At 44.2% G+C, this 22,658-nt stretch overlaps 1 protein-coding gene across 1 annotated transcript in view; it reads left to right on the forward strand.

Moving 5' to 3' along the window:
- SV2A (synaptic vesicle glycoprotein 2A) overlaps nt 1–22,658 on the forward strand; it is a 571,381-nt gene that overhangs the window by 389,920 nt on the left and 158,803 nt on the right. The window contains exon 3 of the mRNA XM_069652429.1: nt 13,624–13,804. Coding sequence (XP_069508530.1) covers nt 13,624–13,804 — 181 coding nt within the window. The remainder of the gene's footprint in view (nt 1–13,623; nt 13,805–22,658) is intronic.

Genomic DNA, 22,658 nt, shown 5'->3' on the forward strand with positions numbered 1-22,658 from the left:
TTCAGCAACCCTAGGGCTCTGAAGGGGTGGAAGCAGTGCTGCTGGGGTGATTACACTGTTTCCAGCAACCTTAGGGCTCTGAAGGGGCGGAATCAGTGAGGTAACGTGATTACTCTGTTTCCAGCAACCCTAGGGCTCTGAAGGGGCGGAAGCAGTGTGGCTAGCGTGATTACACTGTTTCCAGCAACCCTAGGGCTCTGAAGGGGCAGAAGCAGTGCTGCTAGCATGATTACACTGTTTCCAGCAACCTTAGGGCTCTGAAGGGGTGGAAGCAGTGAGGTAGCGTGATTACTCTGTTTCCAGCAACCCTAGGGTTCTGAAGGGGCGAATGCAGTGTGGCTAGCGTGATTACACTGTTTCCAGTAACCCTACAGCTCTAAAGGGGCAGAAGCAGTGCAACTAGCGTGATTACACTGTTTCCAGCAACCCTAGGGTCCTGAAGGGGCGGAAGCAGTGCGGCTAGCGTGATTGCACTGTTTCCAGCATCCCTAGGGCTCTGAAGGGGAAGACACATTGCTTGGTAGCATGATTTCACTGTTTCCAGCAACCCTAGGGCTCTGAAGGGGCAGAAGCAGTGCTGCTAGTGTGATTACACTGTTTCACTCACCCTAGGGCTCTGAAGGGGCGGAAGCAGTGCTGATAGCGTGATTACACTGTTGCCAGCAACCCCAGGGCTCTGAAGAGGTGGAAGCAGTGCTCAGTAGCGTGATTACACTGTTTCCAGCCACACTAGGGCTCTGAAGGGGCGGAAGCAGTGCTGCTAGTATGATTACACTGTTTCCAGCAACCCTAGGGCTCTGACAAGGCGGAAGCAGTGCTCGGTAGCGTGATTACACTGTTTTCAGCAACCAAAGGCCTCTGATGGGGCGGAAGCAGTGCTGCTAACATGATTACACTTTTTCCAGCAACCCTAGGGATCTGAAGGGGCAGAAGCAGTGCAACTAGCATGATTATACTGTTTCAAGCAGCCCCAGGGGCTCTGAAGGGGTGGAAGCAGCGCGGCTAGAGTGATTACACTGTTCCCAACAACCCTAGGGCTCTGAAGGGGACAAAGCAGTGCTGGTAGTGTGATTACACTGTTTTCAGCAACCCTAGGGCTCTGAAGGGGTGGAAGCTGTGCTGCAAATGTGATTACACTGTTTCCAGCAACCTCAGGCCTCTGAAGGGGCAGAACCAACAGTGTTGCTAGCATGATTACAATGTTTCCAGCAATCACAGGGCTCTGAAGGGGCAGAAGCAGGGGCGCTAGCATGATTACACTGTTTCCAGCAACCCTCGGGCATTGAAGGGGCTGGAGCAGTGCTCAGTAGCATGATTACACTGTTTCCAGTAACTCTCGGGCTCTGAAGGGGGGGAAGCAGTGCTCGGTAGCACGATTACACTGGTTCCAGCAACCCCAGGGATCTGAAGGGGCGGGAGCAGTGCTCCATAGCATGATTACACTGTTTCCAGTAACCCTAGGGCTATGAAGGGGTGGAAGCTGTGCTGCAAGCGTGATTACACTGTTTCCAGCAACCGCAGGACTCTGAAGGGGCAGAACCAACAGTGCTGCTAGTATGATTACAATGTTTCCAGCAATCCCAGGGCTCTGAAGGGGCAGAAGCAGGGGCGCTAGCATGATTACACTGTTTCCAGCAACCCCCGGGCACTGAAGGGGCTGGAGCAGTGCTCAGTAGCATGATTACACTGTTTCCAGTAACCCTAGGGCTCTGAAGGGGCGGAGGTAGTGCTGCTAGCATGATTACAATGTTTCCAGCAATCCCAGAGCTCTGAAGGGGTGGAATCAGTGCTCAGTAGCGTGATTACAATGTTTCCAGTAACTCTAGAGCTCTGAAGGGGTGGAAGCAGTGCTCGGTAGTGTGATTACACTGTTTCCAGTAACTCTAGAGCTCTGAAGGGGTGGAAGCAGCGCTCGGTACCGTGATTACACTGTTTCCAGTAACTCTAGAGCTCTGAAGGGGTGGAAGCAGTGCTCGGTAGCGTGATTACACTGTTTCCAGTAACTCTAGAGCTCTGAAGGGGTGGAAGCAGTGCTCGGTACCGTGATTACACTGTTTCCAGTAACTCTAGAGCTCTGAAGGGGTGGAAGCAGTGCTCAGTAGCATGATTACACTGTTTCCAGTAACTCTAGAGCTCTGAAGGGGTGTAAGCAGTGCTCGGTAGCGTGATTACACTGTTTCAGCAACCCTAGGGCTCTGTTGCTTTTCCTAAAGAAAGCCTTACATAGAAGGGAAAATGGGATAACACAATTGTAGGAATCCTAGCGGATAGGAGAAAATGTTCAATAGAGAAAACTTCATTGGGTAAGTCACGGTGCTATTTTAAATGATAGTAATAATAAATGTGCAAAATCTGAGTTTTGGAAAATGAGATTGTATTTGCTAATGCGTACTTGCACCCAGCTGTATAAAAAAGGAGAGTTTGGTGGTCTTTGCAATCTCCAATGGGCTTGTGTAGCTATACATCATGCTGGCCCAGCACCCACTGTCCACACCTGTGCACTCGCGCTATCCATTATGGGACCATTTCTTCCTACACCCCTTTCTTCATCTTTTCTACTTCATGACTCCTCAGGTTTTTGAACATCTGAAAATGGGAACATTAAAGCATCGTATCATAATACAATGCAGTACATTATAGCCGGACATTATACCCACAAGATGCGGATAAACACCAGGTTTGTAATGATCATTTCCGTGATCAATCCTGCAGAACAGCTGCTATTTGGATGCACTAACTTTCTTGCTTTACTAAACAAAACAGGCATCATACTTTACCCCAATAGCCACAATTGAGGGATAAAGGGCATACATTCTGATGGATAAAAGTCTCCCGAGATATTTAAACTTAGTAATTGGGCCAAATACTTATCATGAACAATTCCGTCCGGTGATACATTGAAGTGAAATAACTCGTTTTTCTGGACACTTTTAAGACAACACATGAAAAATAGGCAAGAAAGGAGAAGGGTGCCCGTTACAAGACCTCTCCCCAACACACACTTAAGTGCAAATAATGCAGGCTAAACATAAAGGCCCGGCTTCCTATTTCCTTCCCTTTTGCGCTCTTTCTGTTCCTTACATTTGCATTTCCATGCATAAAAGGGACCTGGCCCTAAAGTAAAATGTTCTGTTGGTAGGAAATAAGGAGATGATGGCACTGCCCGTCTAAGTGGACACCATGGAATCGGGCACTGCAATCCTAATTTGACATAATGCGAACTGGCACTCCTATGCTAACTGGGCATTATGCAGTCTGCCACTGCTGTACCAATTGTGCATCAAAGAATAGGGCACTGCTTTGCCAAATGGGCATAATGAAATGCACCTTTTTCGTAACTGGACATAATGGAATATGGCATTGCTTTGCTAAAAGGGCATGGTATACACTGGCACTGCTCTGTTGATTGGTTATAATGAAAGCTGACACTGCTGCATTAACTTATCATGATGCATTATGGCACGACTCTGCCAACTACGCACAATGACATGTGTGCAAGCTGTGCTAACTGGGCATAGTGCAACCTGCCACTGTTATATGCTTATTGAAAGTATTTTCGACAGTGGTATGACAACCTGATCATTGGGTGGCAAGGGGGATTGGATGGCAGTACCCGGTAATGGTGGAAATGATGTGAGCACGTAGGCTTTTGTTGGCAATCGTGCTATATGATGCAAGTTCCATGGCATACAAATGCAATACCTGACACATGAAGATACTCTCTGTCCGTGGGATGTCAGTAACTGGAAAATAGTATTGCTACCTGCACATATGCTATGTGATGGTGCTATGATCCTGTACTGCACCAAATCACAACCACACTGGCTATGAGGACACATGCTTTTACATCGACTTCAAGTACTGTCTTTGTCAAAGTTTGCTTGGAATTCTTGCAACTCATTCCTTCATTCATAATTTCAAATTAACAATGACCGCAGAGTTGTTCATGTTAATTTTAAAGATATTAATACCGCGCACTATCACCACCGTAGTGGTCCCCTGGCGCTCTTTGTAGTTAACATATTTAATGTATTTGTGGGCATGCTGTTTAAACTAAACCTTTACACACTGCCCTTTTCTTTTCATAGACAAAAACACATAATGACACAGTTAATTTTCAATAAAAAACATGAACACAATCAATTTAAAACTGATTTCAGAAAATGTAAAACAGCAGTGCTTGGGGAGATGTCATGTGCATTTCAAATCCGAGCGCCAAAGTATTCAGCCGCAGGAGTGTTCAAATCATAGACACATTACCCAAATATCTCAGAGCGTAACATATAAAGAGAACTACATCCCACGACCATATGCTTAATAAAAAAGTCACAGGGCCCACTATGCCCGTGCCTTGCCCCTCTGACCGCTTTTTTAGCTGCCTCGGCGCTCTGGCCAGATAAAGGCGCAAAGGTCATGCTCAGCTCAGGTCTTCGGCCTCTGTGGGGGTGAGGACTTAACAGTTCATCCCCTCTATTAATAGGGAGAGTACGATCTATTTGAAACAGTGTATTGATTTCGCAACTAGGTATTCTTTTAATTTGATTGGTGCTGCCTGGTTTTAAACTAAACAGCGTTTTTCCTTTCTTGCATTTGACATCATACATTGGTGAGAAGCGCCTACCGCTGGACTCTTGACCTCAAATCATGTTGCTGACATCATTGAATAATAATATAGTTGGTGTTTTATAACTTTATACCAAAGAGGTTTCTAAGCACGACTGTGCTGTTCTGTGTAGTCTTGCTCCAAGACGAGCGCGTTGCCACTGAGCTTTACTACCCAGGCTTCCATCCTACTTCTAAAACCAAAATAGGGATGGTAGATGGTGGGTCTGACTTACAAAGCATTTTTCAATGGGAGAATTCCATTGAAAAATGCTTCCATATACATGGCCCAATGTGTTTTAAAGCCTTCAATGAAAACTCTGGAATCAGGAAACAGGAGTTTAAATCCCAGCCTGCTCCATTGATCACATTTTGTTTTTATTGTTTATTTATTTTTTATTTGTTATTGTTTATGGTTAAATAACTTATACAAAATTTCAAATCGTTAAACGAACAAAATCAAATTAACCAAATTAACAAATTAAAAAAAAAATAAACATATATTTCAATAAAACCACTCAATCAAAAACATATCATTTTTTTAAAAAAAATCACCAAAACCGTACGTGATGAAATGATCACAAACTCAGACATTAATTGATAAAACTTACTTTAGTTAAAGAAGAATGAAAGAAAAACAAAGTAAGTGTTATTTTATCTTATAAAGCTATCATCTCCAATGAAGTATTATTGGTGGAATAACCTTTTTGTAGGTTCAAAGAGTTAAAAAATGAGGCTACAGCAAAAGTTTCTGTAGTATTACACCCGCTCAAACACTGATTCCAAATTTGTTGCTCATTAGCTCATTGGTGGTTAGGATACATTTTTGACAAATAACGTTCTCGCTTTGTGTTCAATTCCTTACAAAAGGAACATAAATGTCTTATTGAGTCAACAGATTTATCTAAGTGGCAAAATCGACAAACCAGTTCCCCAGGATCAATTAGGCCGCTTCGTGCAAGAATTTCTTTTGTATGGAGTTCCAAAGGACCTGCATAAAGGTTTTCCTGTGTTGTTTGTTGGGAAACTTAGAAAAATATGGAGCAGTCACCCATCGTTTCTTATATTCTTTACTTAGATGTAACATTGAGGGGTATCCATGGAGTTGCTCCACATTTTTAATCCAACCAAAATCCAATACTTTCTGTTTTACTTTATTTGGATTTGATGATAAAGTCTCAATATTCTCATTGATTTCATTAAGAATTCGTGCAGAATGCGTCTCAATTGTCTTCACAACATTGGGTTTTTTCCTAACACAATTTATCTGCATACTTTCAAGCAGATTCACGTACAAGGACTCCCCAGTAGATATAAGTATTTTTCTAAATAGGGAAAGCCGAGTCCATGCTACCCTAACAGAAATAGAGGATAAACCTAGTTTGAACCTTATTGCTGGGAGCGGCACACTGTTGGGCACACCTAGAACCCGCCTCCACAACTTAGCTTCCCATACTTCTAGGCATCGCAGGTTAGAATTGTAAATCAATTCCTGGCCATAAATCAATTTCGGAATGTCCTTGCTTAGGTAGAATTTTAAGGCATGTAAAATTGAATAGGAGCTGTAGTTTTTTTTATCTATTACCAATACTTTACATATAAGCATTGTTGCCCTCTGCTACAGCGTAGTTTGCACATTCACAATACCTGGAGTAGCTGAAATCACGTATCCCAAGTATGTCATGCGAGAGGAAGGGATTATGCAGGTGTCGTCCTATACCCATGTTTGAAGTCGCTTTTCTGGGCTTCTTGAAACAACCAGAATTCTTGTTTTATTTGAAAGATCTTCAGCCGTTGTCTGAGGCAAATGCGGAAAAAGATTTCAATAACCGTCCTAGCCCTACGCGTGATTTATCAAATAAGAGGAAATCGTCAGCGTAGGCGAGCCGGGATAGGTGTTGCGATCCCACCTAGGAGCTATTAAGGCAACTGGAGATAAATAATTGCCAGCATCCGACATGTATACATTGAATCAACATGCTGGCAATGTACAGCCTTGTCAGAGACCTGATTCAGTAAAAATACTTCGGGACATGACCCCATCTTTATTTAACCTTATCTTTACAGAGGAGTTTGTATGAAGGCCTATAATTAGTTCCAGAAGTGTATTTGGAATCCCCCCACTGTGAAGTTTGCCCCCACAACCTTTTACGATCCATACTATCAAAGGTGGCAGATAGATCAATTGAGGCCACATAGGTGCAAGAGTCGGGGGTATCCCAGGTGTCTAAGAATAAGGCCATTAAGCGATGTAGAGTACCACATTATGTGAAACTGGGCACGTCACCTTACCTCACTGTTCTTTATTTTCCTTTACTGCTGAAGTCGGTTTCACTTAGCAGTGATTCCACACAAAATTGTATCCTGTCAAAAAAAGAAAAATGAAAAAACCGAGGATGAAAACATCATTTATTTTGGCTGATTTTGTGCAGGATTTTCTTACCTTTTAGTAAAGAAATTGTTAGGGGTGAGGTAAGGTTATAAAAAGGGTTAGTGGGTGCGTGGGGGGGCGTCAGAGGGTCTCCCCACATTACAAAAAGGGGAAAAATGTTTTTCTGTAAATCGACCAAAAATAAATGTATTGTTTTCAGCCTCGGTTTTTCATTTTCCTTATTTTAACATAGATCCAAAGAAAATGGCTTACTCATAACTGGTCCTAATGGTGTAGTGTTTCCCGCTATATGGCACCAACAAGCCACCTATGACATATGTTGCAGTTCACAATTGAGATATAGTGACAATAATATTATTGCCGTGCATGTAGTGCGCACCACAAACTGAATTGTCTTTTAAGTCACTTGTGCTATGGATCGATCTGCTCAGAAAATGTTTTAATATGTGCTATAGTACATGTATTGGCACATGCATGTAGAAAAGGACATATACATACTCTACCCTTTAGTGTCTGTGCTCTTTAGTTTTGGCTGTGACCCTAGAACCCTAAAAATGATTCCTTGAGACATTCCCGATTGAAGTCTGCACCAGGTTGGAGCCCATTTTCCTTTGCTCTTGTCCACACTGTCATTGCCAGCTCATTCGAACCCGAGTCCCGGCACCTTTTCAAATTGCAAGTCACGTGGGAAAAGTGGTTACTTTACTTTTCGTTTTCATTCTTTTCTCAAATGTACTTTTTTTGGTTGCTGAGCACTATTTCAAAATAAACTATTGCTGAAGACAAGTAACTATTATATTTGAGATTTTTTTTTAGTAAATCATCTTCACACAAAAGGGTTTTCGTCATAGTGTTGATTTCTTTGAAATTATGATGGAACACATTTGCAACCCTCAACAGGGGTCTGAGGTTCTATACCATAGCACGCAGTATGAGTCAAAAAACTGATGAAAGCAATACATTGTTGTGTTCTGCTGTTGGCCAATGCATGTTGTTTATTGACAGCTCATTCTACATTGTCTATTTGAATCATTTATTTATTTTGCATTCTTAAAGCGCTCACACAGCCCGCGGGCATTGAGGCGCTGTTACAGAAATTGTTTTGTTTTTTAGTTGCGTAGTTGTTTGTCTTAGTTGCGTATTTATCAAACCTGTGTAGTTTCGTGCTGTCTTGCTTCCAAGGCGAGCACGTTGCCACTGAGCTATCCTCCCGGGACGTCTACTTCTACCTCATTGAGCTGTGTTCTTTGCATTTGCATGTGTTTGTATTCATTGATTTCATTATATAGCACTTACACCTAAGCGATGAACAGAATAAAAACGGTACCATAATGTAAGACAATGAAAAGGAAAAATGTAAAATGTAAGGAAAGAGAGTAGGAAAAATGTATTTCTAGACCAGATTAAATTGCAAGATGTGAAACAATGAATTGGGAGTAGGAACAGAGCTTCAGTGCTTTGGTGTCAGCAGCGAAGAGGAGCGAAAGCAGGGTATTAAATGTAGGGTGGTTAGCATGGATGTCATTTGGGGGCCGCCAGGGGACTTGTTTGTTTTTATTTGTAGCTCCTGGTCTGTAGCCAGTGCCATGTGGCTCTTTGTTCCTGGAGTGGCTGGCTTTCTTGTTCAGGCCTCTTAAAAAACAGGGGTTCACAAGTGTAAGACTTTGAGCAATGACCCCAAATAAGAAAGAATCGGAATAACAAATAATGAGTCTTTCTGGAATTCTATACAAAAATTGCTAGACTCATTAAAAGTTTATTTCAGGCACACTTCAGGGGGTGAGTCACTGATTTAGTCTGTTATTTAACACCTCGAATTTTCAATGCAGACCTAAACTTTTAGAGTTTTTGCGGCCAAAAATGTTTGACAAAAAACTCAGCGAAAAAATACCTGGCGATGTAACAACATTGTACTCTCAAAATAAGGATAGCCATGAGCGTTTATGAAAAAAAAGGTTTATCTACAGACAAGTTCCCACATCCATTTCACTTAAAACAGCCAAAAGATAAAAACTCATAAAAATAGAGTCGCCACCAGAGATCCAGAGCGAGCTCGGCTCTGTACACAGGCTTGCTGGGCTGGGGCAGGCAGTGCTTAATTTGTAAAGATAAGTGCCAGGGCCTACATTTCTTTGAGTATGCTTGTGACTCATCGGGATGGGCAGGTTCCTGTCAATATTGCCACCAACCACGGCTATTTCCCACAGTGTCAACATATTTGTGGGGAAACCTGCGACTCTCACAGGATCATTGGGGTTGATGGATGCAATGACTATGGCAGATGTGCGATTTACAAATACAAATCAACGTACCTCAAAATAACATGGAATGGGGATTTACCTCCCTGACCGCCACTTGTAATGCAGCAGTAATTTTGCCAGACCAAGTGGTGGTAATGGTAAATACGGTTGTTGGGATCCTGGTGAATTTACGGCCAGGACACTGGCAAACTTGGAATAACCTGCAATGTACATCAAGGTTAACGAGGATGGATAGGAAGGCCATTAGCGTTGCAGAAGCAAACCAGCCTCATGCAGACTTTGGATTCGGCAGCTTTGTGGCACTGAGTGATGAGTGCACAACACAGAGGCGGTTTTTGTTGACTGCTGCCAGGTGATGGATCCATGGTACAAAACGTGTTTGATACCGGCACAGTGGCGCCATGATGTACCACTGTACCAGCTCTACAGTATTGTGTGTGAGCGGGGACATGGTTGAGATTGCTGTGTTGGACGGAGCTGAGGGGGGTTAACTTGGAGGGACAATGAAAGTGTGTTTGTCATAAAATGTCCCTGTCTATTTCCATCCCCACTTTAGTGTGATGGACTTATTTTAGACGGTGCGTTTAGCCTTCTCAACAGTGGCATTTGCGATGTTTGTAGACTTTACTTTTGTGTGTTTGGAGTGTTGGGTGTTTGTGTGTGTGGTTGAACATGCATTATCAGGATTCCGGGACATTTCTGAAGGCATATCAGGATGGCCATTGTGTATATAATTGTGCACGTGTGATCCGGATCAGTGAGCGTGGCTCACAGATACACAGTTGCTCATTGCATGTGTGTGTTTGTGCATGCGTAATTGACAGCCATCTGCTTGGTTGTTGGGATCCGTACCCACAGGATTGCCCACAGATAGCCTTGTTGTGAATGTGTGTGTGCTATGTTTTTACATGTTTTATTTGTATTTACGGTGATGTCCGGAACATGAATGCGTATGTATCATGCGGCCACGTGTATTAGGCCGTGCGTTTGCGCTCATGTGTCTGTCTTATACATTTCTGTGATCCTCAAATATACATATCCCTTTTTGTATCTGGACCTATTGCACAGGTTCAAATTATTGGTACATTTTTGGACTGTAAAAAGTGAATATCTCGAGTTTGGCTGAGGTGTTCTTTTAAATGTTTTCAGTGTGTACGAGTTCTAATTGCAAGGCTGGGTGTAGGTAAAAAATAAATGAAGCTGACAGTTTCCAGATATGCGTTTCAAACATATGATTTTCTGGGGTTCAGGCAAAACACAATGCAAAAAAGAACTCTCTGCACAATGGGCCTCATTACAAGTTTGGTGGTAAATCAGCCGGTTTTACTGCCAAACTAGTTTACAGTCACCCCCACTTAGTCCATTGGGTTTCGCACAGGAGTACAAGTCGTGGAAGGGTGGTGTTAATCCCAGTTTCTAGAGTGCATAAGATTCCATGGGAATTTCGGCAGAATTACCGTGAGGAGTATTTCCGCAATGGCAATTCCAATGACATTTGGCCTCCAGCTGGCGTATTTGCCTCGAACATGATGCTGGAGAAAAATCCTCGACTTCAAGGTCAAACTCATAGTGCTGTCGTGCAGGAAAAACATCGATAATTCCATTACCGGCCAAAAAAGTGCTGCCCTTGTACAAGTTTGGTGGTATTCCGGTGATAAATCTGATGGAACATCGAATTACCGTTACCACAACTTGGACGGGTGGATTTACATACAGATTACAAGTGTGGTAAATTGTTTAAACCACCATAGGGATTTCGGAAGAATTACGACTGGCGGTAATTCCACAGATTTTGCTGATTTTTTGGCCAGTAAAATGGCAGATTTACCTCCAGTATTTTGCTGGAGGAGAATCCTCCACCTTACCGCCAACACTGTGGTATGGCAGTGCTGAGAAATGGCATTAATTGAATTGCCTCCACATTACTGCCAGGTTTACAGCACCACTATACTTGTAATGAGGCTTGTCTTTTCACATGACACAGTCATTTAAAGTTCGCTAATATTGGCACGTGTTTGGCTTTTCCAAACACTTTAATTTTCTGAAAGGTTAATAATTTATCAAGATGTATAATCTACTATTAGTACCTTCGGCAGAGGAGCCAGCCAATCAGGTGGCTAGCGACGAAGGCTTGAACCGGCGGTACAAGCCCACGTTCCTAGCTGCCTGATGGCTGGCTCACCCCACGGCCATCTTCCCCCCACCCTACGCCCCGTTTTTTTCTTTATGAACCCCTGGCCCCACCACTTACCTTATTTCGGTTGCAGTGCCCCTTGCCGCCACAGCCTCACCTTCCTCTCAGCTTCCCCCGGCCGCCATGGAAAGAGAAAAGGGGCTCTGTATGGAGCCCCACCTTCCCTTTCCATGGTAGCCATCTTGGGAAAGGATTTTCCTTCTTACACCGGGACGCTGTGCGCGTCCCGTTGTAGGAAGGAACATCCTTTTTTTTAGCACCATGGGTTACCGCTTTGGTAACCCGGGGTGCTAATGGCCTTCATCCCCCCTTCCAGCCCTTGGAATGGGGGATGATCGCCACAATATGTGCTATGCGGTTGCATTAAAGTTGTGTTTTGTACACCTTTACTTTAATGCACGTTTTTAATTTAGATTACTTTATGGAATCATAGATGTGCAAAGATATTTTAATATATAATTAACACAACGATTTCATTATGATGTTGCTATTTTGATATGCATTTAATAGTCTCTACTGTGCTTGATTAAGACAGTTTGCTCAAATGTGGTGTGACAGAAGCCCATTTGAGGAGCTAAATCTCTAATAGAACATTTAATAGGGAAACTGGATGATACCTGACAAACAGGAGGAATTCTCTTTTAATTGCTCAGATACCACCATCAGCGAGGACCCAGCAATGGCTTCAACCATTGGTGGTTTGTTAGCAGCCCTGTGCCACCCCCCCTGTTCCTATGGCACCACAACTGTAAATCTTTTCGTGGGTGTGGGAGGCCAGTAGAGCTAAGATTTGTCAGCCAAGAGTGTTTCAGAGAGAGCGGCAGAGTCTTTGACTCCTGGGGCCACGAGCACTCGATGAGCCCTGAAGGAAGTGTGTGGTGCATCATTTACTCTGCAGCGCGTTGGCGGCGGAAGGTGATTGGGTCACCATGTCGTTATTCTTTCATTTGAAGAAGACACCAGTAGGCTTAGGTGGTGGCAAGAGTAAAAATACAGCTTCCTGTGGATATTTCAGTGTAGTTTGGCTTGTGATATTTGTGTAGTGTGCAGGTCCCCAAGGCAGGGCGGACCAAGACTCCAAATTCTGGGGGGCTGGATGACTGTTTTGAAAGCTGCTTGTCCAGTCGGGCAATTAACGCATTGGGCTGTCGACCTCCCCCTTCCTCAGAGCCCAGGAGGCTAAATAGCTGGTACTAAGAGAATACATTGATTAATTTAAATCGATTTAAAAAATGACCGATTTAGAAAGACCGCTATCAGCAGTCTTTCTAAATTGAACTTTCAGCCCATGCGATATACACGAGTGCACACAGAGGCTGACAGGCACGGCGGGACCCAGAAGAGAAGTTGCAGGAGTCCCACGAGAGCGAGAGAGAGTGACAGTGTGTGTGTGTGTATATGAGAGAGAGAGAAGGGGGAATGTTTGTGATGGGGGTAGGGGGTAAATGTAACTGTGTGTTTGCGTGTCTATGTGGTGGGGGTTGAGTGGGAATGCTTGGGGTGAAAGGGGGTGGGGAAGCAAGGAGGCAAGGGCGTTTGGGGGTGAGACCCCCAAATTATAAGAAAACCCATCAGCGTGGGCATGGGGTGCGGGCGGGTAGGAGAATGGCTTGCCTGGGAGGCCGGGTTGTAAAACCTCCCAGGTATGTGCTATTTCAGCGTTTCGAGGAAGGCACAAAATCAGCTGAAATAAATCAGGCCTTCAAAAAGCGGAAAAATCACGTAGCAGCGAATAGCTATTTTGCCTTCCTTGGGCCCATTAGATACATCTTTTACCCCAATTCAGAGCATGTTCAGTTTCACAAACAGATGCTGGCCATTGGCGGTGTGGGCCACCTAAAGATCTAGTTAAGACTTAGGCTTCCTCATAGGGTATATTGATCTCACCTGGGCGGGCTGTGGTCCTCTGCTTCTGTACTGCTCTCCCAGGTGAGAAATGTGAGAGACTGTCGATCCTGCTGCTCATCACGGCCGAGTGCTGCATTCTGCCTGCAACCTCCTCAAAGTGGGAGGGCTTCAGCCCACCCAAGCTAAGGGCTGGCGCTGATGCTGTCCCGGCACCAAGGTCAACTCAACCAACTCTCCCCAGACAAGGGAGAGAGGCACTGCCCTGCGCCTGCCCATCGAAGGCCACACTGACCTGAGCCGAGCTGCTTTGTCTGTTTCCTCTGCAGGTCTCATCGTGTACCTGGGGATGATGGTGGGGGCGTTCCTGTGGGGAGGCCTGGCGGACCGCATTGGACGCAAGCAATGTCTCCTCATCTCCCTGTCAGTCAACAGTGTCTTCGCCTTCTTCTCGTCCTTCGTGCAGGGTTACGGCACTTTCCTCTTCTGCCGGCTCCTCTCCGGGGTTGGGTGAGTGGCATTTTCTGTATCTCTTCCTCTTCTTGTTGTTGTGTGAGTTCCATGCAGGTGAATATTGATGGGCGGATGCTGCAAATGCTGTGGGCGGTTCTGCTGCTGAAGGTTGCGCGCATAATTGCACATGCTTCATCCAAAAGACATGTATGGAGTAAACACATGGTTGCAGGCTTGTAGCAGCGGGACTGGACGGAGGAAGCCTGTAACTGGAAAAAAAATGTCTTGACCTCTGTCTTTGTCTATCGGCAGCTTGTGCTGCTACTTTCTGAAAATTAAATGTTTTTCATTCCTCCTGTCCTTTCATTTACAGAAAATGTCGGACAACGGTGTGTCTGAAAGCTTGGCAATGCATTTGACCAACTTGTACCGTAGGCCTGAAGTATGGTGACCAGACCTCGTGGTTTTGCCGGGGCTGTCCCGGTATTTGGTGCTGTGTCCTCCTTTCTCAAGATTACGGGCCTAATTCCCAGAAGCGTGTTATAATGGCAAAACCCATTGGAAAAAGTTCTGTGAATTAGGCCCTATGCTTCCAACTGGAAACTGCAGTGGTAGTTTTTGGTAGCAAGTCTTCATAGCTGGCAGCAGGAATACACAGTCTCGCAGAGATGAAATGCTGCATTTTACAACTTAACATAGTTCTTAGTTTGCAATAAATTAATTATAATATGTGTTTCTTTGAACAGTAACACTTAAACCCCCTTCGCTTCCAAATGCTACTGAAGTGAAGTGCCTTGACAGCCACTTTCAAGAGTTAGTCCTACGTTTATGTTAGTGGCCCTGTCCAGGTTTTTTTACTTTTTAAATCTGGTCACCCTAGCCTGAAATAAAAAAGTACCGTAGCCAATTGGTTAACCTAAAACTGGCCCTATTTAGGGTTCCCACATTCTGTGAACAACATGTGTCCATTCCCGCTCGTGAACTTCCCGGTTGAAGAACTGTGGCACACCACCCTGCAGCCTTCCTCCTCCTCCACACCATCTGCTCTGTGTCCGTCAAGGCTGCTCCAAAAGGCGACCCTTCCCGTGGTGCGCCCAAGCAATCAAGCGACACACTAGGTTTAGTGCAGAAAGATCACAGGTTTATTATTTAGCCATGTGATCAGTGTACAGGTTTCCCGCCAGAAGAACACCAAGTGGCGGTTGCATATTACCCAAATGTGGGCAACAGGGTCACAGCCACCGCCCTTAGATAAAAAATGGAGGCTGCTCCTCCAGTCGCTCAGGGCCATCCAGCTGGCATCCAGTTTGCAATTACCGGCATCGGGTTCTCTACCAAGCCCTCATACTGACTGCAGGTGGAGCCTGAGGTACATTTAGGGGTTCTGGCTTGCCCGGTAAGACTGCTTTGACAGTCATTGTGCGCAGCTGTGTACCTTGTTACTACCTAATGATGAGTCTTCAGCTTGTGAGTGTCCCTTTGGCTGCCTTGGCCTACCCGAGAAGTGGGATGTAGCATGAGGGAGGCCCTGGGCGGACCCTAAGTGCATTGCCCTTTTTATAGTCTCGCTAATACCTGGGCCCGCTCTGCAGACAGAGGTGGACTGGCCTATGGAGAACTCTGGAGATTTCCCTGTAGTACTCTGCACCCTGGGCCTCTTTTGTGTGTAACACTATTTTATTGTTTTCAATGTTCTCATAGGAAAAGAGTTGGGCTTGTTCAAAATGTCTAATAAGGGGCCACTTTGAAAATGATGTCTAGGGCCTCTTTTGGTTGCCAGTCCAGTGCTGCCTGCAGATCACTGGCACAAACAATGATAGTGATTCATGTTGATTTGGGCATATACCCACGGGGAACACGCTGAGACCACAAGCGTGTTTCACACAAGAAGTGCTTGCAGATGAAGGATTGCATGAAAAATCTCCAGATGAAATAAGGTTGCAAGTACATTGTCGCAGGGCCATCTTTAGGGATTTTGGGGCCCAGGGAACTGAGATCTTTGTGGCCCCCTCGAAGCAAAAAAAATGAAGGGACCGACGAATATTTCGCAGCAAACCCCTTCAACCCGGGCTGTTCAATGTTTACAATGGATGGAGTGTGCTCCAAAGCTGCCCCATACTAAAACTATGCTATTTTGTTTGTATAACTAGTGCTTTCTGGTTCAAAAATGTTGTTTTGCAGCACAGTATTATCACTATCAGCAAAGTTTGCAGATTCAAGTGTATGCACCTCAGAGCGATATATATAGGAAATCTGCTTTGCCAGGATGTGGAAGTGTGATATGGCATATCAACACAGCTCTTTGAAATTTGTACTTAACACACTGAGATATCTTCTAAACGATCGTGGCACTCAAAGTTACAAACATGCCTTTCAATTTTGTTATTGCATGTGATCAATATATTCCCCAAAGAAAGGTAATACACTGCATGGGTTGTGGGATCAAGCCTTATTTTGTATATGGTCTTTCCCCTTCTGTAATGACTTGGCAGGCAAAGAATGATGGTCTGTAGGGAGGCCCAGAGCAATGCCAGGGGTTAAGATTCATTCTAAACCTTCCAGCCATCACCTCTTTGTTTTTGCTATGTCACCCTGAGTGGGACGGGTATGCCCAGACGTGGGTCCCGTGCCTGCTGGGCCTAGAGTCCCAAGCTACTCCTCACTGATGAGTCCCATTAAGGCCGAAACATGTCTGGGGATGCTTGTGGTCTCGTGCAGAAGGGATGTGACCTAGCAGTTCAGGCTGGACTGCCCCTTTTGGGGTGGGAGCTGTAAAGGATTTCAATCGGGCGTCACACCGGACCAGGACTCTGGCCCTTAGCCTAAGATGTAGCGCTCAAATAGAATACTTTTCCTTTATTTTCTTCGAATTGAGCTGGCATCCAACCTATATCACACCCCCTTTTACAAATACCCCTGGGTCAGAATGGACCATGAACCAGGCCGGTTGGTGGGAATACAATATTTATTTATTTTAAATTCAAATAAAATCACACAGTTTGACTATTGGGCAGCAATCACCAATGGGGTGATAATTACAATGTATACTAATTAAATACACTTGGTTGACCTCCTACAAAAACATAACCAAAGCACGGAATAGAAGCACTTTTTCTATTTGGGTAGATAGCACCCAAGTTAGGATTTCCCCATGCAATGTTCCCTCAAACCCCAATTAATCGAAATGGTGAGTGGATAGGAAGGAGCAGCAAGGAGTCAGGGGTACTATGCAGCAAACAGAATCAAAATCTGACCTTTCCTCACAAAATAGGTGAAAACGGTTTTTTAAAACCCTTTGCAATTGCATAAAAGAACACTCAGAATTGACAAATAATTAAATTATTGTGCGGTTCAATCAAGGAGGTAAATATGATTTATCACAGTATCAGGGATATAATCTCACTACCAACTACAAGGCAAGGTATCAACAAAGGGCCTACAGTTCAGAAAGCAACTTGAAAGTAAAACCACAGTGCGGCCAAATCACACGTTGAAAAGTTGCATTTTACACTTTTTCAGTTTTAAATGTCAAAACGTTTTTTTCAAGAAATTGGTGAAATAGACAGAATCGGAATGCGGTTTTTAGGCTGGGTGATAGATGCACGTCACATGGACAATAGGGAAGTGAAAGAGTGATTTAAGCTGAATACCTGGATGAGATTTTCTATGTGGAAAGAGATTCAGTTTTGGTAAAATAAGGCAGTTAGGAAAGAAAATCGGTTTGGAAAGAAAAAGACAAATTTCACTTACACTAAATTTAATGGCTAGAAAAGAGGAACGCCACCTGTGAATAGAAAAGTTACGCTGCAGTTGTAACCCTTCACGCAGTGTGCCCCTCTTCTTTAGGGAGAATTCATTTATTTAATCAAAATATTACTAAGGACCTACAAGACAGGAGTCAATGGAAGAATGCTGCTAACGCTTAGAAATGAAGGACAGGATGCACAAAGAATTCTGACAGTTTTACACAAGTTATCAGGGTATGGATAGGATTACTTAGACAAAGTAGGACAAAGACAAAGTATCAAGATGGGGTATGCTATGTGGTGCTATGGGATGGGGAAATACTTACAATCCGCACTTGAGTTTGGGATTTGGGACAGTCAAGCGGGTTCTGGACTCAAAGGCTCTGGTCACAGCAAGGCGGCGGACTCTCTAGCAGAACAACAGCTGGGCCTGTCTGGTCACTGGATCACAAGGGTACAGGTGGCATGCAGGTAGTGGGCAAAAAGCTGGTGTGGTCACAGGATACTCGCAAAAGGGTGCCACAGCTGAGTTAGTTCTGCCTGGATAGGAGGGCCTGAACCAACTATCCCTTTTCTTGCAGTGGAGTCTGAAATCTGCAGGGTGGATCTGGAATGTCTGGATACGCAGGCGCTGGAAAATTCAGAAGAGAGTCTCCCTGTCTCTGTCAGCTTCCCCTATTTATAAGGCGGTTGACTCACAGGATTTATTGTGGGGCAGGACTAAGCTAGACCTACCCCGAAGAACCGGATAGGTCAGCCTATGTTGGTCGCCTCCTCAAGGAGGGGACTCAGTTTATTGGGTTGTGTTTTTATGAGGTGCAAAGCCATCCGACATTCATTTTTGCCAAAATCAATCTTAACATAAATCACACATTTATACAGTTGTGACACTTTTGCAAAATACATAGGCAAATTTTATATTTCACACAGAGCATGGTGTTCCCACTCCCAGGTCTGTACGACATTATTTCGCCCTTGTAATAGTTTTTCACAAATTTTAGTGGGAACCGCTTCACCCAAAATCCCCCAATTTTATATATATATGTATATATATATACACATATATATATATATATATTATCATAGGGCACATTTCCATACATTTTTGATGTTTCATCATATGTACCTTTCCCATGATTCACATTCTCCTGGCGTTTACGTCCCATACATGCTGTGGACAGCCACAATATCTTGTTTGAAAGCCATGAAAATTAACTTTAAACTGTAAAAGTTTACATTACTGCATTGTCCGGTTATAGAATTAACAGTCTTTAAAGTTTATTCATTAAATAGTCTTTGAGCTAAAATGGGCTGACCTTTGTCCTCCAACTGGGACCGTTTTTTTCCAGGCAACCAATAAATGTCAGTTTAGCTCAGGGCTGTCCTGGAGTTTCCCCAGTTTGAGTGACTGGTCGGTGTCACTTCCAAAAGTAACACGTAGGTGTCCTAGGATCTATTGTCTCAAGCTGAAGCCCAGACAGAAGTCTGATGGGTGTGTGATATTCTTCCTCTTGGCAATTTAAAGTTTTCAAGGGCAGAAATTAACACGCATGTGTCCCAGAATCTCTTTGTTGCTCCTTTTGGGGGGAGGTCACGCCTGTTGTCAGCACACAAATGTCCATGTAAACTGAGCAGAAAACCTGTTTGACTGGTTCCCCAGTATAGCCAATGCATTTAATTATATAGTTTATTTTATTTTGTTCTGAATCAGAAGCAGGTCTGTTAAAATAAAACATTATCTAGCTTTTACTCAAACCCCCCTTACACTTCTAGGCAAGAACAGGGCCTTAATCACATTGTACTTTTAAAACAGGCATTTTTCTCTTTTGCAAAAAGCACATTTTGACATTTGATGAATTCTGCTGGGATGTACCCTTCAAATTCAGTTTTGTCTCCCATCTGGATTCCAAACATTGTTTGCAGCCTAGTCAGTTCCTCTTACACAGCAGCATGTTCAAGGCAAATGTCCACTGAATTTGACATGTGCAGAGAGAGCTAGGGTTTCTTTTGAAGGGTTTATTTTTGACACTTTATAGCAAAAGTCAAGTGTTTTTCAGTACGGCTGAGAGTAAATTTCAGGTGATTTCCCAGACCTTGCCTGCCACAGCCTGTCATTCAGTGATAATGCTCTCTTCTGCTGGAGTACAATCTGAATATGGATGGGCATAGCAGGGTCTCACTGATAAAAACAGTGGAATGTTGAACAAATGAAAAGAACATCAGAACGGCATCATTTTAAATGTAAAATATTTCCTTTCCCAATGGGAAATTTTGAGCAAGCAGCAAAGCAGCGCTGCTTTTCAGTTCTCTTCCTTGGTGCATGTAAGACAACACACTGGCAGCCTTTCTCAGTGTGCTCCTTGTTCCATCTTGCCTCATAGGTGTTTAGCAAGACAGTGCAGCCATCCTTTGTGGCTGAAAAATGCAGTTTTGATGTGAAGCAATGGTGCTCAAAGGAGCCAGCGCAGCCATTCTGCTGGTAACTGCTGATAGGCAGTTTGGAGTTGGAGAAGAATTCTGCTGGGTGGGTAAATGTAACCCACAGATCAAGCCTGATTTGCATATGGTCTTTCCCCTTCTATAATGGCTTAGCAGGTGAAGAACGATGGCCTGGAAGGTTGCCCAGAGCAATGCCAGAGGTTAAGATTCATTCTAAACCTTCCAGTCATCACCTCTTTGTTTTTGCTTTGTCACCCCGAGCAGGATGGGTATGCCCAGATGTGGGTCCATTGCCTTCTGGGCCTAGAGACTCAAGCTACTCCTCACTGATGAGGCCCATCAAGACCATATCATGTCTGGGGATGCTGGTGGTCTCATGCAGAAGGGATATAACCTTTTGAGGTGGGACCAAGCCTGATTTGCATATGGTCTTTCCCCTTCTGCAATGGCTTGGCAGGCGAAGAACGATGGTCTGGAGGCTTGCCCACAGCAATGCCAGAGGTTAAGATTCATTCTAAACCTTCCAGCCCTCACCTCTTTGTTTGTGCTATAGTTTACTACAGTAAACACAGAGGTTCATGACAGGGTGACTTGGTCAAATCAGAGCACAGTTGTTAAGACCAGCCAGGCAGCAGGCACAGAGTCACAGCAGCACACTAGAATATCAAGACATGTTATTTATATTTTGTAAAATAAATGCACAACCCTTTCCCATTAGGCAGTCAAGTGGAGCCCCCGCCTGGGGGCGGCGGGGGGTGGGGCCTGGGACACACACCCCTTTTGCCCTCCCATAAAGATGTCTCAGCGTTCTCACAATGCGCTAAAGGTGCACTAATCTAGGGTTAGTTAGCATTAGAGTTAGCACCAGGATTAGTGTTAGGGTTGCATTTAGAGTTAGGGTTGGGATTGGTTCTCTGGTTAGGGTTAGAGTTAAGGATGCTCACGGCTAGAGGAACAGCTTTAGGGCACCCATGGTATCACAGGAATACTGCAGACATCCAGAAGATGGCACCTAAGGGCAATCATAATCAGTTGGCTATGTTGCCCCACGCTAGATATATGATATGATAAGTTATTTATAACGCTCTTAATACCCAGAGGTTTCCAAGTGCGGACCCGGGGATCGAACCTGTGTTTCTCTGCGTCGTCTTGCTTCAACGTTGCCCCTGAGCTATCCCCCCAAGATCTAGGCACCGCGAATGCAAACTGTGCCTAACCCCATGTCAATACTTGGCGACCCTAAGGAGCTAGCATTTAGGGCTGGCCAAAAGCTTGGTAGGCAGGAACCCGCCTCCTGTACTCACTCCAGCGATGGAAGTTACTTCATAAAGGCTACCTCCAAACCAAAGCCCCCCTCAGGACTCTACTGAATGTGATGTTGGTAGCTCACAAACCCATAACTGATAGGACCCATCACTAAAGTCCTGGGATCCATTTTGACGTGGAAGTACAGAGAAGATGAAGGTTCACAGAGAGGAGGGTCGCTAATAAGCTACATCCTTATACATGCAGCACAGCCCCTGCTTCAAAGGCGGCCAATGGCAAGCCCATCCCTGCCCCTCATCGCCTTCATGTAGGTAGGTGCACAGTGACAGAGGTGCCCTTGCCTACAAGTGAATGATGTGATTCACCTCAGTGCATCACTGCGCTTCTCTGCTACCGGCCCAATGTATATTGACCCGTCCAATGTGCGTCATCAAAATGCGCAGTCCCAGCTCTCGCCTGATACTCTGATTCTTCCAGGAAGTCAGACTCCTGCAAAGTAATTTCAAGAACACAAATCAAATTTACGTCACAATATCAGCTTTTTTATATTTTAGATCTGGGCCTCGGACTGCAGCAGCAGCAAGGCTTAGATTTATTTCTTAAAACCTAAGTCACCGACGCCAGAGGACAACTAGGTGGCCTGGTAGTCACACAATGTGGCAGCATTTTCAGAAAAAAAATGCATTTGTTTATTTTCTGGTTAAAAAGTGTTCAATAATTGGAGCCTCCCAGCTGTGTTTCAGATGAATTCCTGGGGCCCATTCGGAGAAGGGAATCTTTCTGGACCCATACATTCTGATTCCGTAGAAGAGTTTGTAAAGCCAGTAATATAGCTCGGTGGGTTAATGCTCCTGCTTCCAAATTTGCATGCTACCGCAGCACACAATTCTCAATTCTTGTAGCAGTGACACAATCGTCCAGCATCCCGAGGTCAATATAATAAGAACCATTGAGTTAGATAACAGCAACAGTTACCAGTGCTGAGTGGCAACCCAGATTGCAAAGTGAGTTATTCTAGGAGTGCTGAACCCTTATCATTATTAGTGTAATGTGTTATTATTATTATTATTATTGTTGTTATTATAATGTGAAAGCATGTAGGGAAAATTCAAGGGGTTCCCGTTCCTGAGAATAAGAGAATAAGAGATGCGTCAAATACCCTCTGTACTCAAAGCAGCACTGGAAGTTACAATGTAAGGTGCTGCTGCAACCCAACCACCCTCAAAGAAGCTAGAATTAATGGTATGACAGCATGGAGGTAGAACGATAACCTGTTTTAGCACATGCAGATCATTACTGACCTCCTCCCAGCCAATCAAAAAAATGCTTATAGTACAGTCAATAACTACTGGTATTGGTTGCATTCTCAACATTCTGTCTTCAGAAGCAACAGAGCAACAACAATGCAATTTACAGTCCATTTTTTTCTCAAAAAGATACTTCCTCTCTGAGCTCCTTTT

This window comes from Ambystoma mexicanum, chromosome 1p (assembly GCF_040938575.1).
Source record: "Ambystoma mexicanum isolate Mex_15411 chromosome 1p, UKY_AmexF1_1, whole genome shotgun sequence".
NCBI classification, from domain to species: Eukaryota; Metazoa; Chordata; class Amphibia; order Caudata; family Ambystomatidae; genus Ambystoma; species Ambystoma mexicanum.